At 53.8% G+C, this 22,537-nt stretch overlaps 1 protein-coding gene across 1 annotated transcript in view; it reads right to left on the reverse strand.

The window, feature by feature from the left end:
• LOC138301384 (E3 ubiquitin-protein ligase TRIM39-like) overlaps positions 1-14,524 on the reverse strand; it is a 167,593-nt gene extending 153,069 nt beyond the window's left edge. Inside the window, exon 1 of the mRNA XM_069241819.1 lies at positions 14,080-14,524. Within this exon, the coding sequence (XP_069097920.1) occupies positions 14,080-14,496 (417 nt within the window). The 5' untranslated portion in view covers positions 14,497-14,524. The remainder of the gene's footprint in view (positions 1-14,079) is intronic.
• Positions 14,525-22,537: the final 8,013 nt, after the last annotated feature.

Here is a 22,537-nt window from a genome sequence, read left to right on the forward strand (position 1 = left end):
CATGCAAAGTGAGATTCCTGTGTGTGCTGGTGATGCCTTGGAACATGCGAGGTGAGGCTCCTGTGTGTGCTGGTGGTGCCTCAGAACATGCAAGATGAGGCTCCTGTGTGTGCTGGGGGTGCCTTAGAACATGCGAGGTGAGGCTCCCGCATGTGCTGGTGATGCCTCGGAACATGCGAGGTGAGGCTCCTGTGTGTGCTGGTGGTGCCTCGGTCGTGCAAGGTGAGGTTCCTGTGTGTGCTGGTGATGCCTTGGAACATGCGAGGTGAGGCTCCAGTGTATGCTGGTGGTGCCTCAGAACATGCGAGGTGAGGCTCCTGTGTGTGCTGGTGGTGTCTCAGAACATGCAAGGTGAGGCTCCTGTGTGTGCTGGTGGTGCCTCAGAACATGCAAGGTGAAGCTCCCGTGTGTGCTGGTGGTGCCTCAGAACATGCGAGGTGAGGCTCCTGTGTGTGCTGGTGATACCTCAGAACATGCAAGGTGAAGCTCCTGTGTGTGCTGGTGGTGCCTCGGACCATGCAAAGTGAGATTCCTGTGTGTGCTGGTGATGCCTTGGAACATGCGAGGTGAGGCTCCTGTGTGTGCTGGTGGTGCCTCAGAACATGCAAGATGAGGCTCCTGTGTGTGCTGGGGGTGCCTTAGAACATGCGAGGTGAGGCTCCCGCATGTGCTGGTGATGCCTCGGAACATGCGAGGTGAGGCTCCTGTGTGTGCTGGTGGTGCCTCAGAACATGCGAGGTGAGGCTCCCGTGTGTGCTGGTGGTGCCTCAGAACAAGCGAGGTGAGGCTCGTGTGTGTGCTGGTGGTGTCTCAGAACATGCGAGGTGAGGCTCCTGTGTGTGCTGGTGGTTCCTCAGAACATGTGAGGTGAGGCTCCTGTGTGTGCTGGTGGTGCCTCAGAACATGCAAGGTGAGGCTCCTGTGTGTGCTGGTGGTGCCTCAGAACATGCAAGGTGAAGCTCCCGTGTGTGCTGGTGGTGCCTCAGAACATGCGAGGTGAGGCTCCTGTGTGTGCTGGTGATACCTCAGAACATGCAAGATGAAGCTCCTGTGTGTGCTGGTGGTGCCTCAGAACATGCAAGGTGAGGTTCCTGTGTGTGCAGGTGATGCCTTGGAACATGCGAGGTGAAGCTCCTGTGTGTGCTGGTGGTGCCTCAGAACATGTGAGGTGAGGCTCCTGTGTGTGCTGGTGATACCTCAGAACATGCAAGGTGAAGCTCCTGTGTGTGCTGGTGGTGCCTCAGAACATGCAAGATGAGGCTCCTGTGTGTGCTGGTGGTGCCTTAGAACATGCGAGGTGAGGCTCCCGCGTGTGCTGGTGATGCCTCGGAACATGCGAGGTGAGGATCCCGTGTGTGCTGGTGATGCCACAGAACATGTGAGGTGAGGCTCCAGTGTGTACTGATGGTGCCTCGGAGCATGCGAGGAGAGGCTCCTGTGTGTGCTGGTGGTGCCTCAGAACATGTGAGGTGAGGCTCCTGTGTGTGCTGGTGATGCCTCAGAACATGCGAGGTGAGGCTCCTGTGTGTGCTGGTGGTGCCTCAGAACATACGAGGTGAGGCTCCCGTGTGTGCTGGTGGTGCCTCAGAACATGCAATGTGAGGCTCCTGTGTGTGCTGGTGATGCCTCAGAACATGCCAGGTGAGGCTCCCGTGGGTGCTGGTGATGCCTCAGAACATGCGAGGTGAGGCTCCCGTGGGTGCTGGTGATGCCTCAGAACAGGCGAGGTGAGGCTCCCGTGTGTGGTGGTGGTGCCTCAGAACATGCAAGGCGAGGCTACCGTGTGAGCTGGTGGTGCCTCAGAATATGCGAGGTGAGGCTCCCGTGTGTGCTGGTGGTGCCTCAGAACATGCGAGGTGAGGCTCCTGTGTGTGCTGGTGATGCCTCAGAACATGAAAGGTGAGGCACCGTATGTGCTGGTGGTGCCTCGGAACATGCGAGGTGAGGCTCCCGCATGTACTTGTGGTGCCTTAGAACATGCGAGGTGAGGCTCCCGCGTGTGATAGTGATGCCTCGGAACATGCAAGGTGATGCTCCCATGTGTGCTGGTGGTGCCTCGGAACATGCGAGGTGAGGCTCCAGTGTGTGCTGGTGATGCCTCGGAACATGCGAGGTGAGGATCCCGTGTGTGCTGGTGATGCCACAGAACATGTGAGGTGAGGCTCCAGTGTGTACTGATGGTGCCTCGGAGCATGCGAGGAGAGGCTCCTGTGTGTGCTGGTGGTGCCTCAGAACATGTGAGGTGAGGCTCCTGTGTGTGCTGGTGATGCCTCAGAACATGCGAGGTGAGGCTCCTGTGTGTGCTGGTGGTGCCTCAGAACATACGAGGTGAGGCTCCCGTGTGTGCTGGTGGTGCCTCAGAACATGCAATGTGAGGCTCCTGTGTGTGCTGGTGATGCCTCAGAACATGCCAGGTGAGGCTCCCGTGGGTGCTGGTGATGCCTCAGAACATGCGAGGTGAGGCTCCCGTGGGTGCTGGTGATGCCTCAGAACAGGCGAGGTGAGGCTCCCGTGTGTGGTGGTGGTGCCTCAGAACATGCAAGGCGAGGCTACCGTGTGAGCTGGTGGTGCCTCAGAATATGCGAGGTGAGGCTCCCGTGTGTGCTGGTGGTGCCTCAGAACATGCGAGGTGAGGCTCCTGTGTGTGCTGGTGATGCCTCAGAACATGAAAGGTGAGGCACCGTATGTGCTGGTGGTGCCTCGGAACATGCGAGGTGAGGCTCCCGCATGTACTTGTGGTGCCTTAGAACATGCGAGGTGAGGCTCCCGCGTGTGATAGTGATGCCTCGGAACATGCAAGGTGATGCTCCCATGTGTGCTGGTGGTGCCTCGGAACATGCGAGGTGAGGCTCCAGTGTGTGCTGGTGGTGCCTCGGAACATGCGAGGTTAGGCTCTCGTGTGTTCTGGTGATGCCTCAGAACATGTGAGGTGAGGCTCCCGTGTGTGCTGATGGTGCCTCAGAACATGCGAGGACAGGCTCCTGTGTGTGCTGGTGGTGCCTCAGAACATGTGAGGTGAGGCTCCCGTGTGTGCTGGTGATGCCTTAGAACATGCGAGGTGAGGCTCCCGTGTGTGCTGGTGATGCCTCAGAACATGTGAGGTGAGGCTCCCGTGTGTGCTGATGATGCCTCGGAACATGCGAGGAGGGGCTCCAGTGTGTGCTGGTGGTGCCTCAGAACATGTGAGGTGAGGCTCCGGTGTGTGCTGGTGATGCCTCGGAACATGCGAGGTGGGGCTCCTGTGTGTGCTGGTGATGCCTTGGAAAATGCAAGGTGAGGCTCCTGTGTGTGCTGGTGGTGCCTCAGAACATGCGACATGAGGCTCCTGTGTGTGCTTTTGGTGCCTCAGAACATGCGAGGTGAGGCTCCCGTGTGTGCTGGTGGTGCCTCAGAACATGCAAGGTGAGGCTCCCGTGTGTGCTGGTGGTGCCTCAGAACATGCAAGGTGAGGCTCCTGTGTGTGCTGGTGATGCCTCAGAACATGCGAGGTGAGGCTCCTGTGTGTGCTGGTGGTGCCTCGGACCATGCAAGGTGAGGTTCCTGTGTGTACTGGTGATGCCTTGGAACATGGAAGGTGAGGCTTCTGTGTGTGCTCGTGGTGCCTCAGAACATGCGAGGTCAGGCTCCTGTGTGTGCTGGGGGTGCCTCAGAACATGCGAGGTGAGGTTCCCGTGTGTGCTGCTGGTGCCTCAGAACATGCAAGGTGAGGCTCCCGTGTGTGCTGGTGGTGCCTCAGAACATGCAATGTGAGACTCCTGTGTGTGCTGGTGATGCCTCAGAACATGCCAGGTGAGGCTCCCGTGGGTGCTGGTGATGCCTCAGAACATGCGAGGTGAGGCTCCCGTGGGTGCTGGTGATGCCTCAGAACAGGCGAGGTGAGGCTACCGTGTGAGCTGGTGGTGCCTAAGAACATGCGAGGTGAGGCTCCCATGTGTGCTGGTGGTGCCTCAGAACATGTAAGGTGAGGCTCCTGTGTGTGCTGGTGATGCCTCAGAACATGAAAGGTGAGGCACCCGCATGTGCTGGTGGTGCCTCGGAACATGCGAGGTGAGGCTCCCGCATGTACTGGTGGTGCCTTAGAACATGCGAGGTGAGGCTACCGCGTGTGATGGTGATGCCTCGTAACATGCGAGGTGAGGCTCCCATGTGTGCTGGTGGTGCCTCGGAACATGCGAGGTGAGGCTCCTTTGTGTGCGGGTGGTGCCTCAGAACATGTGAGGTGAGGCTCCCGTGTGCGCTGGTGATGCCTCAGAGCATGCAAGATGAGGCTCCCGTTTGTGCTGGTGGTGTCTCAGAACATGCGAGGTGAGGCTCCTGTGTGTGCTGGTGGTGCCTCGGTCGTGCAAGGTGAGGTTCCTGTGTGTGCTGGTGATGCCTTGGAACATGCGAGGTGAGGCTCCAGTGTGTGCTGGTGGTGCCTCAGAACATGCAAGGTGAGGCTCCTGTGTGGCCTGGTGGTGCCTCAGAACATGCAAGGGGAGGCTCCTGTGTGTGCTGGTGGTGCCTCAGAATATGCAAGGTGAAGCTCCCGTGTGTGCTGGTGGTGCCTCAGAACATGCAATGTGAGGCTCCTGTGTGTGCTGGTGATGCCTCAGAACATGCCAGGTGAGGCTCCCGTGGGTGCTGGTGATGCCTCAGAACATGTGAGGTGAGGCTCCCGTGGGTGCTGGTGATGCCTCAGAACAGGCGAGGTGAGGCTCCTGTGTGTGGTGGTGGTGCATCAGAACATGCAAGGTGAGGCTACCATGTGAGCTGGTGGTGCCTAAAAACATGCGAGGTGAGGCTCCCATGTGTGCTGGTGGTGCCTCAGAACATGTGAGGTGAGGCTCCTGTGTGTGCTGGTGATGCCTCAGAACATGAAAGGTGAGGCACCCGCATGTGCTGGTGGTGCCTCGGAACATGCGAGGTGAGGCTCCCGCATGTACTGGTGGTGCCTTAGAACATGCGAGGTGAGGCTCCCGCGTGTGATGGTGATGCCTCGTAACATACGAGGTGAGGCTCCCATGTGTGCTGATGGTGCCTCGGAACATGCGAGGTGAGGCTCCTTTGTGTGCTGGTGGTGCCTCAGAACATGTGAGGTGAGGCTCCCGTGTGCGCTGGTGATGCCTCGGAACATGCAAGATGAGGCTCCCGTGTGTGCTGGTGGTGTCTCAGAACATGCGAGGTGAGGCTCCTGTGTGTGCTGGTGGTGCCTCGGTCGTGCAAGGTGAGGTTCCTGTGTGTGCTGGTGATGCCATGGAACATGCGAGGTGAGGCTCCAGTGTGTGCTGGTGGTGCCACAGAACATGCGAGGTGAGGCTCCCGTGTGTGCTGGTGGTGCCTCAGAACATGCACGGTTAGGCTCCTGTGTGTGCTGGTGGTGCCTCAGAACATGCAAGGTGAAGCTCCCGTGTGTGCTGGTGGTGCCTCAGAACATGCAAGGTGAGGCTCCTGTGTGTGCTGGTGATGCCTCAGAACATGCAAGGTGAAGCTCCTGTGTGTGCTGGTGGTGCCTCGGACCATGCAAAGTGAGGTTCCTGTGTGTGCTAGTGATGCCTTGCAACATGCGAGGTGAGGCTCCTGTGTGTGCTGGTGGTGCCTCGGAACATGCGAGATGAGGCTCCTGTGTGTGCTGGTGATGCCACAGAACATGTGAGGTGAGGCTCCCGTGTGTGCTGATGGTGCCTCGGAGCATGCGAGGAGAGGCTCCCGTGTGTGCTGGTGGTGCCTCAGAACATGTGAGGTGAGGCTCCTGTGTGTGCTGGTGATGCCTCGGAACATGCGAGGTGAGGCTCCTGTGTGTGCTGGTGGTGCCTCAGAACATGCAATGTGTGGCTCCTGTGTGTGCTGGTGATGCCTCAGAACATGCCAGGTGAGACTCCCGTGGGTGCTGGTGATGCCTCGGAACATGCGAGGTGAGGCTCCCGTGGGTGCTGGTGATGCCTCAGAACAGGCGAGGTGAGGCTCCATTGTGTGGTGGTGGTGCCTCAGAACATGCAAGGTGAGGCTACTGTGTGAGCTGGTGGTGCCTCAGAATATGCGAGCTCAGGCTCCCGTGTGTGCTGGTGGTGCCTCAGAACATGCGAGGTGAGGCTCCTGTGTGTGCTGGTGATGCCTCAGAACATGAAAGGTGAGGCACCCGCATGTGCTGGTGGTGCCTCGGAACATGCGAGGTGAGGCTCCCGCATGTACTTGTGGTGCCTTAGAACATGCGAGGTGAGGCTCCCGCGTGTGATGGTGATGCCTCGGAACATGTAAGGTGAGGCTCCCATGTGTGCTGGTGGTGCCTCGGAACATGCGAGGTGAGGCTCCAGTGTGTGCTGGTGGTGCCACGGAACATGCGAGGTTAGGCTCTCGTGTGTGCTGGTGATGCCTCAGAACATGTGAGGTGAGGCTCCCGTGTGTGCTGATGGTGCCTCAGAACATGCGAGGAGAGGCTCCCGTGAGTGCTGGTGGTGCCTCAGAACATGTGAGATGAGGCTCCCGTGTGTGTTGGTGGTGTCTCGGAACATGCAAGGTGAGGCTCCTGTGTGTGCTGGTGGTGCCTCGGACCATGCAAGGTGGGGCTCCTGTGTGTGCTGGTGATGCCTTGGAAAATGCAAGGTGAGGCTCCTGTGTGTGCTGGTGGTGCCTCAGAACATGCGACATGAGGCTCCTGTGTGTGCTTTTGATGCCTCAGAACATGTGAGGTGAGGCTCCCGTGTGTGCTGATGGTGCCTCGGAACATGCGAGGAGAGGCTCCAGTGTGTGCTGGTGGTGCCTCAGAACGTGTGAGGTGAGGCTCCTGTGTGTGCTGGTGATGCCTCAGAACATGCGAGGTGAGGCTCCTGTGTGTGCTGGTGATGCCTCGGAACATGCGAGGTGAGGCTCCTGTGTGTGCTGGTGGTGCCTCAGAACATGCGAGGTGAGGCTCCCGTGTGTGCTGGTGGTGCCTCAGAACATGCGAGGTGAGGCTCCCGTGTGTGCTGGTGGTGCCTCAGAACATGCGAGGTGAGGCTCCCGTGTGTGTTGGTGGTGTCTCGGAACATGCAAGGTGAGGCTCCTGTGTGTGCTGGTGGTGCCTCGGACCATGCAAGGTGGGGCTCCTGTGTGTGCTGGTGATGCCTTGGAAAATGCAAGGTGAGGCTCCTGTGTGTGCTGGTGGTGCCTCAGAACATGCGACATGAGGCTCCTGCGTGTGCTTTTGGTGCCTCAGAACATGCGAGGTGAGGCTCCCGTGTGTGCTGGTGGTGCCTCAAAACATGCAAGGTGAGGCTCCCGTGTGTGCTGGTGGTGCCTCAGAACATGCGAGGTGAGGCTCCTGTGTGTGCTGGTGATGCCTCAGAACATGCGAGGTGAGGCTCCTGTGTGTGCTCATGGTGCCTCGGACCATGCAAGGTGAGGTTCCTGTGTGTGCTGGTGATGCCTTGGAACATGGGAGGTGAGGCTCCTGTGTGTGCTGGTGGTGCCTCAGAACATGTGAGGTGAGACTCCTGTGTGTGCTGGTGGTGCCTAAGAACATGCAAGGTGAGGCTTCCGTATGGCTGGGGGTGCCTCAGAACATGCGAGGTGAGGTTCCCGTGTGTGCTGGTGGTGCCTCAGAACATGCAATGTGAGGCTCCCGTGTGTGCTGGTGATGCCTCAGAACATGCCAGGTGAGGCTTCCGTGGGTGCTGGTGATGCCTCAGAACATGCGAGGTGAGGCTCCCGTGGGTGCTGGTGATGCCTCAGAACAGGCGAGGTGAGGCTACCGTGTGTGGTGGTGGTGCCTCGGAACATGCAAGGTGAGGCTACCGTGTGAGCTGGTGGTGCCTAAGAACATGCGAGGTGAGGCTCCCATGTGTGCTGGTGGTGCCTCAGAACATGTGAGGTGAGGCTCCTGTGTGTGCTGGTGATGCCTCAGAACATGAAAGGTGAGGCACCCGCATGTGCTGGTGGTGCCTCGGAACATGCGAGGTGAGGCTCCCGCATGTACTGGTGGTGCCTTAGAACATGCGAGGTGAGGCTCCCGCATGTGATGGTGATGCCTCGTAACATGCGAGGTGAGGCTCCCATGTGTGCTGGTGGTGCCTCGGAACATGCGAGGTGAGGCTCCTGTGTGTACTGGTGGTGCCTCGGAACATGCGAGGTGAGGCTCTCGTGTGTGCTGGGGATGCCTTAGAACATGTGAGGTGAGGCTCCCGTGTGTGGTGATGGTGCCTCAGAACATGCGAGGAGAGGCTCCCGTGTGTGCTGGTGGTGCCTCAGAACATGTGAGGTGAGGCTCCCGTGTGTGCTGGTGATGCCTTAGAACATGCGAGGTGAGGCTCCCGTGTGTGCAGGTGATGCCTCAGAACATGTGCGGTGAGGCTCCCGTGTGTGCTGATGGTGCCTCGGAACATGCGAGGAGAGGCTCCAGTGTGTGCTGGTGGTGCCTCAGAACATGTGAGGTGAGGCTCCCGTGTGTGCTGGTGATGCCGTAGAACATGCGAGGTGAGGCTCCTGTGTGTGCTGGTGATGCCTCGGAACATGTGAGGTGAGGCTCCTGTGTGTGCTGGTGGTGCCTCAGAACATGCGAGGTGAGGCTCCCGTGTGAGCAGGTGGTGTCTCAGAACATGCAAGGTGAGGCTCCTGTGTGTGCTGGTGGTGCCTCGGACCATGCAAGGTGAGGCTCCTGTGTGTGGTGGTGATGCCTTGGAACATACGGGGTGAGGCTCCTGTGTGTGCTGGTGGTGCCTCAGAACATGCGAGATGAGGCTCCTGTGTGTGCTTTTGGTGCCTCAGAACATGCGAGGTGATTCTCCCGTGTGTGCTGGTGGTGCCTCAGAACATGCAAGGTGAGGCTCCCGTGTGTGCTGGTGGTGCCTCAGAACATGCGAGGTGAGGCTCCTGTGTGTGCTGGTGGTGCCTCGGACCATGCAAGGTGCGGTTCCTGTGTGTGCTGATGATGCCTTGGAACATGCAAGGTGAGGCTCCTGTGTGAGCTGGTGGTGCCTCAGAACATGCGAGGTGAGGCTCCTGTGTGTGCTGGTGGTGCCTCAGAACATGCGAGGTGAGGCTCCTGTGTGTGCTGGTGGTGCCTCAGAACATGTGAGGTGAGACTCCTGTGTGTGCTGGTGGTGCCTAAGAACATGCAAGGTGAGGCTTCCGTGTGTGCTGGGGGTGCCTCAGAACATGCGAGGTGAGGTTCCCGTGTGTGCTGCTGGTGCCTCAGAACATGCAAGGTGAGGCTCCCTTGTGTGCTGGTGGTGCCTTAGAACATGCAAGGTGAGGCTCCCGTGTGTGCTGCTGGTGCCTCAGAACATGCGAGGTGAGGCTCCTGTGTGTGCTGGTGGTGCCTTAGAACATGCGAGGTGAGGCTCCTGTGTTTGCTGCTGGTGCCTCAGAACATGCAAGGTGAAGCTCCTGTGTGTACTGGTGGTGCCTTGGAAAATGCGAGGTGAGGCTCCCGTGTGTGCTGGTGATGCCTCGGAAGATGTGAGGTGAGGCTCCCTTGTGTGCTTCTGGTGCCTCATTAACTGTGGATCCCCTTGATTCTTAGTTGTACTCAGTGCCTAATGACTACCTTCTCTTTGAACGCTACCTTCACTGCTCTACTCATTCCCCCCTCTCTTGGGATGTTTTTGGGGTCATGTACAACTGTCTGTTGTGAATATCTATCAGAATGGAAGGAGAGATTATTTGTCGCTAACTAGAAAGTTAATTGGTTCCCTCCAAAGGTCTGGAGCTAACTATGAATCTGACTGGACAGTTGGACTGAAGTCAACTAACTTTGCAGTGGACATTGGCTGCACCCTGCACACATCTAGAGCTCCCCTTTTAACTTGCAGGAGCTCTGCCCACCACCCAAGAGAAAGGCAAAGACCAGAGACAGGAATCTTGGCTGTCTCACTTCTATAGGAAATCACTGCACCCCAAGGACTGAGAAGGAATCTCAGTCCTGCTGCTGAAGGACCCAGGAGGTGGACGGACTGAGAGGAGAGGACTTTTGCTGATCACTCAGAGCCCAAGTCCAGTGTTCAACAACTTAAAAGTGAGTAGGTTAAAGACTGAGCTTCTCAAGACCAGGAGTTGTAATCACAGCCCTGCCTGACACTCATTCATCCTGTGAGGGATCCACAAAGTTAGCCAACTTCAAAACTACAGGAGAACTTCACTCTGTGGCCAATGAAGATGTAAGTCTGGCGCCTGGACCCTGCACCTCCCTTTGTGTCTGATGAACCCTGCATTGCTGGTGCGTCATCTGCACCAAAGCCCTTGTGAGCCTGTGAGCTGCACAATGCATTGCTGCACCTCTCTGGCTGCACCAAAGTCCTTGTGAGCCTGTGTGCTGCACAATGCATTGCTGCACCTCTCTGGCTGCACCAAAGCCCTCGTGAGCCTGTGCGCTGCACAATGCATTGCTGGAGAGTCATCTGCAACAAAGCCCTTGTGAGCCTGTGAGCTGCACAATGCATTGCTGGTGAGTCATCTGCACCAAAGCCCTTGTGAGCCTGTGAGCTGCACAATGCATTGCTGCACCTCTCTGGCTGCACCAAAGCCCCCGTGAGCCTGTGAGCTGCACAATGCATTGCTGGAGAGTCATCTGCACCAAAGCCCTCGTGAGCCTGTGAGCTGCACAATGCATTGCTGCACCTCTGGCTGCACCAAAGCCATTGTGAGCCTGTGAGCTGCAGAATGCATTGCTGCACCTCTTTGGCTGCACCAAAGCCCTCGTGAGCCTGTGAGCTGCACAATGCATTGCTGCACCTCTGGCTACCCCAAAGCCCTTGTGAGCCTGTGTGCTGCACAATGCATTGCTGCACTTCTCTGGCTGCACCACTTCTGCAGCGTCTGATGGCCATCAGAGCTTGTGTACTGCACCGTACTTTTACTACATTTTTTCTGTTGTAACCAAGGACCATATGAACCTGCATACGACACCGTGCATGGCTTCACCTCTTCTGCTGTGTACCATAACCACATGACTGCGTGTGCCACACCCTTCGTTGCTACCTGTCCTCTGCTGTGTCCGAATGCTACACCGCTGATTGCTGCACCCCTTCATCTGCAGGTCTTCTGCTGTGTTCCATGACCAGGTGAGTCCACGTGCCACACCCTGCATGGCTGCACCTCTCCTGCTACATGCGGTGACCATGTGAGTCCATGTCCTACACCCTGCATGGCTGCACCTCTTCTGCTGCATGCGATGCCCACGTGAGTCCATGTCCTACAACCTGCATGGCTGCACCTCTACTGCTACATGCGATGACCAAGTGAGCCCATGTCCTACACCCTGCATGGCTGCACCTCTTCTGCTGCATGCGGTGACCATGTGAGTCCATGTCCTACACCCTGCATGGCTGCACCTCTTCTGCTGCATGCGATGCCCACGTGAGCCCATGTCCTACACCCTGCATGGCTGCACCTCTTCTGCTGCATGCGATGCCCACATGAGCCCATGTCCTACACCCTGCATGGCTGCACCTCTTCTGCTACATGCGATGAGCATGTGAGCCCATGTCCTACACCCTGCATGGCTGCACCTCTTCTGCTGCATGCGATGAGCATGTGAGTCCATGTCCTACACCCTGCATGGCTGCACCCCTTCTGCTGCATGCGGTGACCATGTGAGCCCATGTCCTACACCCTGGTTGGCTGCACCTCTTCTGCTACATGCGATGACCAGGTGAGTCTATGTCCTACACCCTGCATGGCTGCACCTCTTCTGCTGCATGCGGTGACCATGTGAGTCCATGTCCTACACCCTGCAGGGCTGCACCTCTCCTGCTGCATGCAGTGATCATGTGAGTCCATGCCCTACACCTTGCATGGCTGCACCTCTTCTGCTGCATGCGATGCCCATGTGAGTCCATGTCCTACACCCTGCATGGCTGCACCTCTCCTGCTGCATGCGGTGACCATGTGAGTCCATGTCCTACACCCTGCATGGCTGCACCCCTTCTGCTGCATGCGGTGACCATGTGAGTCCATGTCCTACACCCTGCATGGCTGCACCCCTTCTGCTGCATGCGGTGACCATGTGAGCCCATGTCCTACACCCTGGTTGGCTGCACCTCTTCTGCTACATGCGATGACCAGGTGTGTCCATGTCCTGCACCCTGCAATGCTGCACCTCTTCTGCTACATGGGATGACCATGTGAGCCCATGTCCTACACCCTGCATGGTTGCACCTCTTCTGCTACATGTGATGACCAAGTGAGCACATGTCCTACACCCTGCATGGCTGCACCTCTTCTGCTGCATGCGATGCCCACGTGAGCCCATGTCCTACACCCTGCATGGCTGCACCTCTTCTGCTACATGCGATGACCATGTGAGTCCATGTCCTACACCCTGCATGGCTGCACCTTTTCTGCTGCATGCGATGACCACGTGAGCCCATGTCCTACACCCTGCATGGCTGCACCTCTCCTGCTACATACGATGACCACGTGAGCCCATGTCCTACACCCTGCATGGCTGCACCTCTTCTGCTACACGCAATGACCATGTGTGGCCATGTCCTACACCCTGCATGGCTGCACCTCTTCTGCCGCATGCGATGACCACGTGAGTCCATGTCCTACACCCTGCATGGCTGCACCTCTTCTGCTACATGCGATGACCATGTGAGTCCATGTCCTACATCCTGCATGGCTGCACCTTTTCTGCTGCATGCGATGACCACGTGAGCCCATGTCCTACACCCTGCATCGCTGCACCTCTCCTGCTACATGCGATGACCACGTGAGCCCATGTCCTACACCCTGCATGGCTGCACCTCTTCTGCTACACGCAATGACCATGTGCGGCCATGTCCTACACCCTGCATGGCTGCACCTCTTCTGCTGCATGCGATGACCATGTGAGTCCATGTCCTACACCCTGCATGGCTGCACCTCTTCTGCTACATGCGATGGCCATGTGAGCCCATGTCCTACCCCCTGCATGGCTGCGCCTCTTCTGCTACATGCAATGACCACGTGAGTCCATGTGCAACACTCTGCATGGCTGCACCTCTTCTGCTGCATGAGATGACCATGTGAGTCCACATGCCACACCCTGCATGACTGCACCTCTTCTGCTGCATGCGATGACCATGTGAGTCCATGTCCTACACCCTGCATGGCTGCACCTCTTCTGCTACATGCGATGACCACGTGAGTCCATGTCCTTAAACCTGCACTGTTGCATCACCGTCTGACACAAATGTGTGTGCCTATGCACGAAACATTGCACTGCCAGACTGTATCCTGTCAGTGCAGCTTGAGATCACAAAACACCCACACACCTGCCCTTCTGATCTTCTGCAGCCACTTCTGTGGCTCAAGGAATAAGGCCTGTGATCTCAGCTCTCTGACAGACACACTTTGTGAACTTCTGCAGCTTCTTCTATATGCCTCATAGAGTGTATTTCCAAAATACCACCCCCCTCCACATACCTTGTGCTTTGGGGCAGCCTTCTCACAGATTCATTGTGAGGCCTCACCCTGTGCCCTCCTGCAGCCCTTTCTATGACACCCACAGTGTACAACCTGTGATCCCTGAAAGCTGAATGATATACTTTGAGTTCTTCTGTGGGACTCACATGTGAATCCTGACCACCCACATACATACTGTGTGCTCCTGGGCACCCTTCTCTGTGAGACCTGCAGGGTGAAATATGAGTCCCTTAAAACCAGACCCCATACTTTGTATCCTCTCAACGACTGAAGGTGTGTCTTCCCTTGTGAACACCCACACACACACCTTGTGCTCCTCTGCAGATTCTCCCTACAGCCTTCTCTTTCAGGCACAGGGTGCCCTATGATGGATAGAAAGCCACACACATACCTAATGCTCTTTAGCAGCCTCCTATATGGAGCCAAGGGATGCCTTGTGGTCCCTCGAAATCGACAAAGATTCCTTGTTCTCTTCTGGAGCCTCCTATATGGGGCCTATAGGGTGACCTGTGACCTCTGAACACTCACTCATGGCTTGGGCTTTCCGGCTACCCCCCGGTGTGGCTCACCAGGTGACTTTGCGACCCCTGGATTTTCAGAGCTACCCTGTGTTCTTCTCTTGTCATCCCAGAACACCCACTCACACACCTTGTGCTCCTGTGCAGGTTCAATTGAGCTCACAGTGTGGCATTATGGTCCCTGAATGCTCAGACGTACCTTGTACTCCTCTGCAGCCTCCTCTACAGGACTTGCTGAGTGAGTTTTATGCTCCTTGGACTCTCGGCAGACCCAGCATATCATCCTCTGATCCTCTGCACAGAACAGCCTCAGTTTCTCTTCATGTTTCTCACACAGATTCTGCTCCTGTGGCTTCACGGGGGGCAGATGAAGCTGTTTTAAAATTTCGGCCACGTTTCCCAGTTGTCTGTTGGGTCTGAGGTTTTTCCCAGGAGATATTTCCCTGCACTGTGGACAGGGGAAGTTTCCATCTCTTCCCTCCCAGATCTGAGTGATGCATGAGCGGCAGAAGTTGTGTCCACAATCAATAATCATCACCGGATCAGTAAAATACTCCAAACAGATGGAACAAGTGGCCTCTTCCTTGAGGCTCCCGAGCTGAGCTGCTGCCGCCATGATTCAGAAATGCAGGAAGTAAAATTAAGTTTCAGTTTCTCTCTCCTTGTGAAGTGGGTGTGTCTATTCCTTTCTGTGTGAAGAAGTGGGTGTGTCTGTGTGTTCGCCCCCCCACCTCCCCCGTGAAGTGGGTGTGTCTGCCCCGCCCTTTGTGAAGTGGGTGTGTCTGTGTGTCTGCCCCTCTGTGTGTGAAGTGGGTGTGTCTGTGTGTCTGCCTCTCTGTGTGTGAAGTGGGTGTGTCTGTGTGTCCTCCCCTCTCTGTGTGAAGTGGGTGTGTCTGTGTGTCTGTCTCTCCCTGTGTGTCTGCCCCACTCTGTGTGAAGTGGGTGTGTCTGTGTGTCCTCCCCTCTCTGTGTGAAGTGGGTGTGTCTGTGTGTCTGTCTCTCCCTGTGTGTCTGCCCCTCTCTGTGTGCGCTGGGACTTCGGGGTTCATGTTACATCACAGAGAAGGAGGGAACTGACTCCTCCGCTGCCTGTGATTTACCTCCAAGTTTGATACTTTTTCAGCTAAAATCCCGGATACTTGGTTCTGTTCTCAGATTCTGTCAATTCCAGGACCTGCCACGTGACACGATTGTATGTAATTTCCTTTGCTTTACTTTAAAAGTGGTAACTCTGCATCTGGTTGTTATAATAATCGTGTAGGATTTGTACAGAGAGCTCCAGAATTATTTTGAAGCAATTTGCTGTTTTTACTTCATTCGTCAAAGGCTGCAATATACCACCTTTTCTAAATGTTTTTACTGTCCTCGTGGGCAAATACTGGCCAGGCTGGTAAAATACTGGACTCGTGGCAACCCTGACTGGACTGAGTAAAGGAAAGGATCAGTTGCTGACGTCATTACGTAGCAGGAGTGTGTGCAAGGGAAGATTGTACTGCTCCTCTCTGTGACCACCTGTTCTGTGTGAGGGAAGCTTGCAGTGCTGATGCCCCAATGTACCTGTTCCACGTGTGAGGGAAGCTTGCAGTGCTGATGCCCTAATGTACCTCCTCTATATGTGAGGAAGGCTCACACTCATGCCTGTGCTGTATGAGGGAAACTTCAATAGCTGCACCTCTTCAGTATGAGAGAAGCTTGCACTGCTGTCTGTGCTGCTCCTCTTCTGTGAGAGGGTAGCTTGCACTGCTGATGTCCTGATGTACCTGTTCTGTGAGTGAGGAAAGCTTGCACTGCTGAAGCCCTGGTGTACCTGTTCTGCATGTAAGGGAAGCTTGCACTGCTGATGTACTGTTCTATGAGTAAGAGAAGCTTGCACTGCTGATTTCCTGATGTACCTGTTCTGTGAGTAAGAGACGCGTGCACTGCTGGTATCTAGGCTGCACCTTTACTGTGTGTGAGGGAAATCTGGAGCTGCTGTGGTTTTATTTGTGCTGTATCAGTTTCATAATGCAGGTATTTGTAAAGCACACTTTCATCACTTGAGGCTTCTAGGGGAGGAATAGCAGGTGTTTATTGTTACCCAACTCATTGGTACTTGTGCTATCGACCTCAGGAAGATGATAGGCTGAGTTGGCCCACCAGAAGTTGACTGTGTGGCAATGAGATCAAACACAAGTTCATGGAGTGGTGCATTAGTCCACTGAGACACCAGACCAGCCACTCCTTAAGTATATGAGCAACGCTTGAACTGCTATTGCCTGTTCAGTACTTATTTTCTATGAGTGTGAGGGGGCTTTCACTCAAGGCAGTGATATTTGTTTACCTTTCTTCTCCTGCATGGTATCAGATACAAGATTTAATACACCTGGTGCTTCCAAATCTGCCTCTCGAGTGTTCCTAAACGTGGGCCGATATGGTTGTGTCCTTACTGTTCCATGCATAAAGGAAGTCTACACTGGTGCTGCTGCACCCATCCTGTGTGTAATGGATGCTTGATATGCCTGTACCTGTGTGATCCTGCAATGTGCCTGTTATGTATGTGAGTGTAGGAGGCTGGCCTTCTCTGTAGTGTGCAAAACTACGCACACTGTGCAGGGGGTCCAGGTAACCACACGTTGGGTTCCAGAGTCAAACATTAGACCACCTAATGCTCCAATTGTTAAGGTAGCTGGTTGAGCAGTTAAGGCTTATCCAGGAGATGTGCTAAGCATTTGTTGTACTCACGAATCCAATCATGCACGACACACAATCAATGAATAACTCAAGACCAGAATTTATAAAAATACTTCAGACTTTTTATATACATTTTAAGACCAAGATCTTTAAGATATGTTAAGTACATTTTGAGATATGAATTTTCAAAGTTTTAATCAAGTTAGTTTTTTGTGCGTAATTACACACCATAGGAATCAATTGGCAGTCCCTTTTAAAAATGCATTAAAAATCATACAGTTGGGTTACCAGTCTCTTCTTTTGGAGCTTCTTTGGTTTCTTGAGTTGTGCCCCCACTCAGGAGGGAGATCTCGGGCTATTAGCAAAGCCTGGAGGTCCCCGGGGTCTTTTGAGGCTGGTCCAGTGGTCAGTTCTTCCGCAGCAGCAATTGTCGGGACTCTGGTGCAGCAAGCAGGAGTCTTGGAGCCTCTTCTGGTGCAGCAGGTCATCTGTTCTCATCCTGTCAGTTTCTTTAAGTGCTATCTTCTTTTCTTCCTGATGAATCTGCTCTCTTGGTCTAGGGGACCCCACTAAATACTGAACTTAGTAGGCCTTTTAGGGGGAACCTGGAAGTGCCCAATGGGGCACTTGCGCTTGGGTGGTAACACCCATTACAGTGACCACTTCCTGTGGGAAGGGTCACTTCCCTAAACCTGATTGGCTAGTTTCCTGCCATCCAACATGGAAAAAAATGAGATGGGGGTCCACTTCACCTGCAAGCCCCTAGAGGTGGTGCATGTTCAGTGAGACCTCTCCTCCTACCCTTTGTGTGGTTTCTCGCCTTTGCTCTTACCAAAAGTGGGGGTTGACAAAGGGGGAAGCCATCTGCTGCTAGCAGCAGGCCTAGGGCTCGAGTTTCAAGGGTGGGAGCCCTTTGAAGATCACTGCCAGGAGTGTGCACTTCCTGAGGGAGTGGGTGTTGGCTCCTCCACCCAGGAAGGGCATTGTTTTACAAACCAGAGAGAGCCAGGGCTCCCCCCCCCCCCCCAAGGTTTGTACATTGGCTGTCTGGCAGTGTCATGCTGGATGGAACCAGTCAGCAACTATGCCAGTTAGGTTAGCTTTTGCAGGGGGCACCTCTAAGGTGACCCCTGGGTACAGTTAGGGTTAAATCCAATTCTGGTACCAGTTTGGATTTAGCATTCTGAGTTGTTTGATACCAAACAACCAAGGGTTCAGAGTGGGCATCATGTAACTGGGGAACCCGTGTTTGACCAGTGTTCAGTACATGTACTTAAAATGGCTGCTCTGTTCACTCGCTATGTCCCAGGTTGGGCAAGGACACAGTGGGGGCATATTGCTAATGCAACTATGCCCTCACAGATAGTATGGTGCACCATGCCTTAGGGCTGGAAGGCCTGCTAAAGGGGTGGCTTACCCATAACAAATGCAGTGTAGGGTGGACAGGGCACACTGGGAGTGTGCCATGTCGAGTTTGCCTTTTTAGGGTTGCCCCAGTACACTCAGCCTGCAATGGCAGTACTGGGTGCATCGGGGTGCAGGGCCATAGAGGGTGGCACAATCAGTGCTGCTGCCTTTAGGGGCCTACCCTTAATACCCGATGCCCTGGGTACAAGGGTGCCCATTTACAGGGGACTTACAGGGAGAGTTAAGAGTGTATCCAGTTGTGCCAATCATCACAACAGATTTAGGGAAAGAACTCTGACCCAAGGAACATGGTTAGCAGGGGCCCGGGGCACTACAACTTTTAGGACACATCAACATCAGGCAAAAAGTGGGGGATAACCATGCAAAAAGGCCTCCTCTCACAGTGAGCACTGCTGCTGCTGTACCCATCCTGTGTGTGAAGGATGCTTGATCTGCCTGTACCTGTATGATCCTGCACTGTGCCTGCTCCGTGTGTGAGAACTGCTGCTGCTGTTTCTATTCTGTGTGTAAAAGGAGCTTGATCTGCCTGTACCTGTACTATCTCGCACTGTGCCTGTTCCATGTGTGAGAACTGCTGCTGCTGTACCCATTCTGCGTGTGGAGGAAGCTTGATCTGTGTGTACCTGTATGATCCTGCACTGTGGCTGTTCCACGTGTGACCACAGCTGCACCCATCCTGTGTGCAAAGGAAGCTTGATCTGCCTGTGCCTGTATGATCCTGCACTGTGGCTGTTCAGTGTGTGACCACAGCTGCTGCTTTACCCATCCTGTGTGTTAAGGATGCTTGTTCTGCCTTCACCTGTTTGATCCTGCACAGTCCCTGTTCCGTGTGTGAGAGCTGCTGCTGCTACTGTACCCGTCCTTTGTGTGAGTTGGAACCCGACTCAGTGGCTGCTTTAGATTGTATATATGGGAAGCTTGCACTGTGACTGCTTGTGCTGTACTGTGTATGAGTTAAAAGGTTGCTATTTGTTTGGATACTCTCTGTGCACTATGGCCCATATTTATGAAAAATGGAGCACAACTTGTGTGTCATTTTTTTTAACGTGAGCTAACCCCATTCCCTAACATCATCCGGGCACCATATTTAAGAAATGACGCATGATGGCATTAAAGAATGGCTAGCAACTAAAAAAAGACGCTAGCCGTTGAGGGATGGTGTTAGGGGTAATGGTGCTAGTGGGTCAAAGATGACGGTAGGCTGATTAGCAGCAAAAAATCTGCAGCTAGTCACCCTAGCGTTCTTTTTTTATGCACAAGCAGCCAACAAATGACTCCTGTCTAAATATAGACAGGATTCATTACTGCCACCCCAATGCTCACCACAGGGGACCAGTGCCCTCAGGGCAAGCCTACCATACCCAGTGCCAGGCAGAGGGCCCCATGTAAGGGGCCCCCAGTGGCGCACTACACACATACACTTACCTGCAACTTACCTGTGATGGCTCCCTCCTCCTGTAGTGTCCCTGTGGTGTGGGTGGTGGTGGTGATGCTGGGGTGGCCATTTTTGTGCCCTTTCCATGGTATTTCCCCATAGAAATGGGCCTACCAGCACATTAACGCCTGGTCTGACTAGGCGTTAAATAATTACACTAATCGAGCTTAGCACCATTATTTAGGTCCACCTACGAGTTGCGTGTCGTTTCAACGTCGGGAGTTAAATATGGGGCTTGGGGGCTAGTGTCATTTTTAGGAAGAGAAAGCCTACCTTGCATCTCATTGACGCAAGGTGGGTTGTCGCTTCCTAGAAATGGTGCTAACTCCAATATTTTGACGCTAGACGGGTCTAGCATCAAAATATAAATATGGAGATAAGTTACGCCGCTTTAGCGTCAAAATATATGACCCTAAGGTGACGCTAACTCTCCATAAAAATGGGCCTATGTTTCTGTGCAATAATCTTGCATTGTAACTTGTGCTGTACTCAGTTTTCACTGTGTATATGTGCAATAAGCTTGCATCGTAACTTGTGCTGTACTCAGTTTTCACTGTGTATATGTGCAATAAGCTTGCATTGTAACTTGTGCTGTACTTAGTTTTCACTCAGTGTATATGTGCAATAAGCTTGCAGTATGGCTGCTTTCACTCTGCCCAACTCACGTAAGCATGGAGCTTGCACTGTGTCTGCTTGTACTGCATTGTGAGAGTGAGAGTGAGAAGCTTGCACTGTGGGTGATTGTACTGCACTGTGTGTGTGAGAAGCTTGCACTGTGGCTGCTTGTACTGCACTGTGAGAGTGAGAAGTTTGCTCCGTAGCTGCTTGTGCTGTACTCAGTTTGTGCTCAGTCTATACGTACAAGAAGCTTGCACTACGGCTTCTTGCACTCGCCTCAGCTCATGTAAGCGTGAAGCTTGCACTGTATCTGCTTGTACTGCGCTGTGAGAGTGAGAAGCCTGAGATGTGGCTGCTTGTACTGCACTTGTGAGAGGGAGAATATTGCGCTGTGGATGCTTGTACTGCACTGTGAGAGTGAGAAGCTTGCGCTTTGGCTGCTTGTGCTGTACTCAGTTTGTACTCAATCTATATGTGCAATAGGCTTGTACTACGGCTGCTTGCACTCGCCTCAACTCATGTGAGCGTGAAGCTTGCGCCGTGGCTGCTTGTACTGCACTGTCAGAGTGAGAAGCTTGCACTGTGGCTGCTTGTACTGCACTGTGAGAGTGAGAAGCTTGCACCGTGGCTGCTTGTGCTGTACTCAGTTTGTACTCAGTCTATATGTACAAGAAGCTTGCACTACGGCTGCTTGCACTCGCCTCAGCTCATGTGAGCGTGAAGCTTGCGCTGTGGCTGCTTGTACTGCACTGTGAGAGTGAGAAGCTTGCATTGTGGCTGATTGTACTGCACTGTGAGAGTGAGAAGCTTGCGCCATGGATGCTTGTGCTGTACTCAGTTTGTACTCAGTCTATATGTACAAGAAGCTTACACTACGGCTGCTTGCGCCTCAGCTCATGTGAGAGTGAAGCTTGCGCCGTGGCTGCTTGTACTGCATTGTGAGAGTGAGAAGCTAGCACTGTGGCTGATTGTACTGCACTGTGAGAGTGAGAAGATTGCACTGTGGCTACTTGCACTGCACTGTGAGAGTGAGAAGCTTGCGCCATGGCTGCTTGTGCTGTACTCAGTTTGTACTCAGTCTATATGTACAAGAAGCTTGCACTACGACTGCTTGCACTCGCCTCAGCTCATTTGAGCGTGAAGCTTGCACTGGGTCAGCTTGTACTGCACTGTGAGTGTGAGAAGCCTGAGATGTGGCTGCTTGTACTGCACTGTGAGAGGGAGAAGATTGGGCCGTGGATGCCTGTAGTGCACTGTGAGAGTGAGAAGCTTGCTCTGTGGCTGCTTGTGCTGCACTCAGTTTTTACTCAGGCTATATGTACAAGAAGCTTGCACTACGGCTGCTTGCGCTCCGTTCAGCCCATGTAAGCGTGAAAGCTTCCGCCGTGGCTGTTTGTACTGCACTGTGAGAGTATGAAGCTTGCAGTTTTTCTGCATCTGCTGGACCTAGCTTGAGGCTTGCACTGCAGGTTCTGCTGTTCTCAGTTTGTACTCAGTTTGGGTGTGCAAGGAGCCTGCACTGCAGATATTACAGAATGTAATGACTTATGTTCCCTGGACACCTACAAACGTAGGCTATGTGAGGGCCAGGTAAGGGCCTCTGATTCCGGGTAGTACCTGTGAGACACACAGAAGGAATGCCAGACTCTAAGGGCTACAGAAGGATCACTGATTCACTTTCTTCTTAGATGGAACAGGAAGTAAATAACCAGGTCCATAATTACTGAAGATCTGGGCATCAACAATCTGTGCTTTCTTCCAAGCCTTAGCAACCTGTCTAGAGGACAGATAGATGATGTTACAAAGAGTAGTGAGCAGTGGACGAGGCACATCTATTCCGCTGGCACCAATGGGGATGGAGCATGGATCCAGAGGAGATCCAGATTTAATTGGAAGATTCAGAGAAGAAGTATCATCATCCGACAGAGGAAGAAAGTTGGGGATCAAAGCCGTAGGATGTACCATGGGTTCAATGCCCAATGGTAAGGTCTCTACAGAGTCCAAAGACGGGTGTTTTTTTAATTTTGTTTAAAACTTCAGATAAAGAATTCTAAAGACATTCCAAAGGGTTTTTCCGAAGTAGGCGTAGGCCATGGGCCAAAAAGTTATTTGACTCTTCGGAAAATTTCAAGAGAGGAGTTGCAGGCTGCTGGGATTTGGACCTCTGATTGTTTAGAAATAAAGATGCCTTCAGAGTGGGGTTGTCTTGGTTACAGCATCACTTGGCAGTGGATAGCTCACCAGAGTACAAGGGTGCAGAAGAGATGCTGCAATGCAGGAGAAGGGACTTCAAAGGTCCGGTGTTATTAAGCACTGCCTCAGCCTATCTTTGATAAACTGCTCATTTGATCCTGATACCTACTAATCTATCTATAAATTGACATATATGTAGAATACAAGTGAAAAGAAAAAAGAGGGGGGAGTTTATATCACATATAATACTGCACTGTTAAGAACATTCCACACTTGAGAATGGAAGAAACACAAAGTTTATTTCAAGGTTGTA

Source organism: Pleurodeles waltl, chromosome 6 (genome assembly GCF_031143425.1).
Source record: "Pleurodeles waltl isolate 20211129_DDA chromosome 6, aPleWal1.hap1.20221129, whole genome shotgun sequence".
Taxonomy (NCBI): Eukaryota; Metazoa; Chordata; class Amphibia; order Caudata; family Salamandridae; genus Pleurodeles; species Pleurodeles waltl.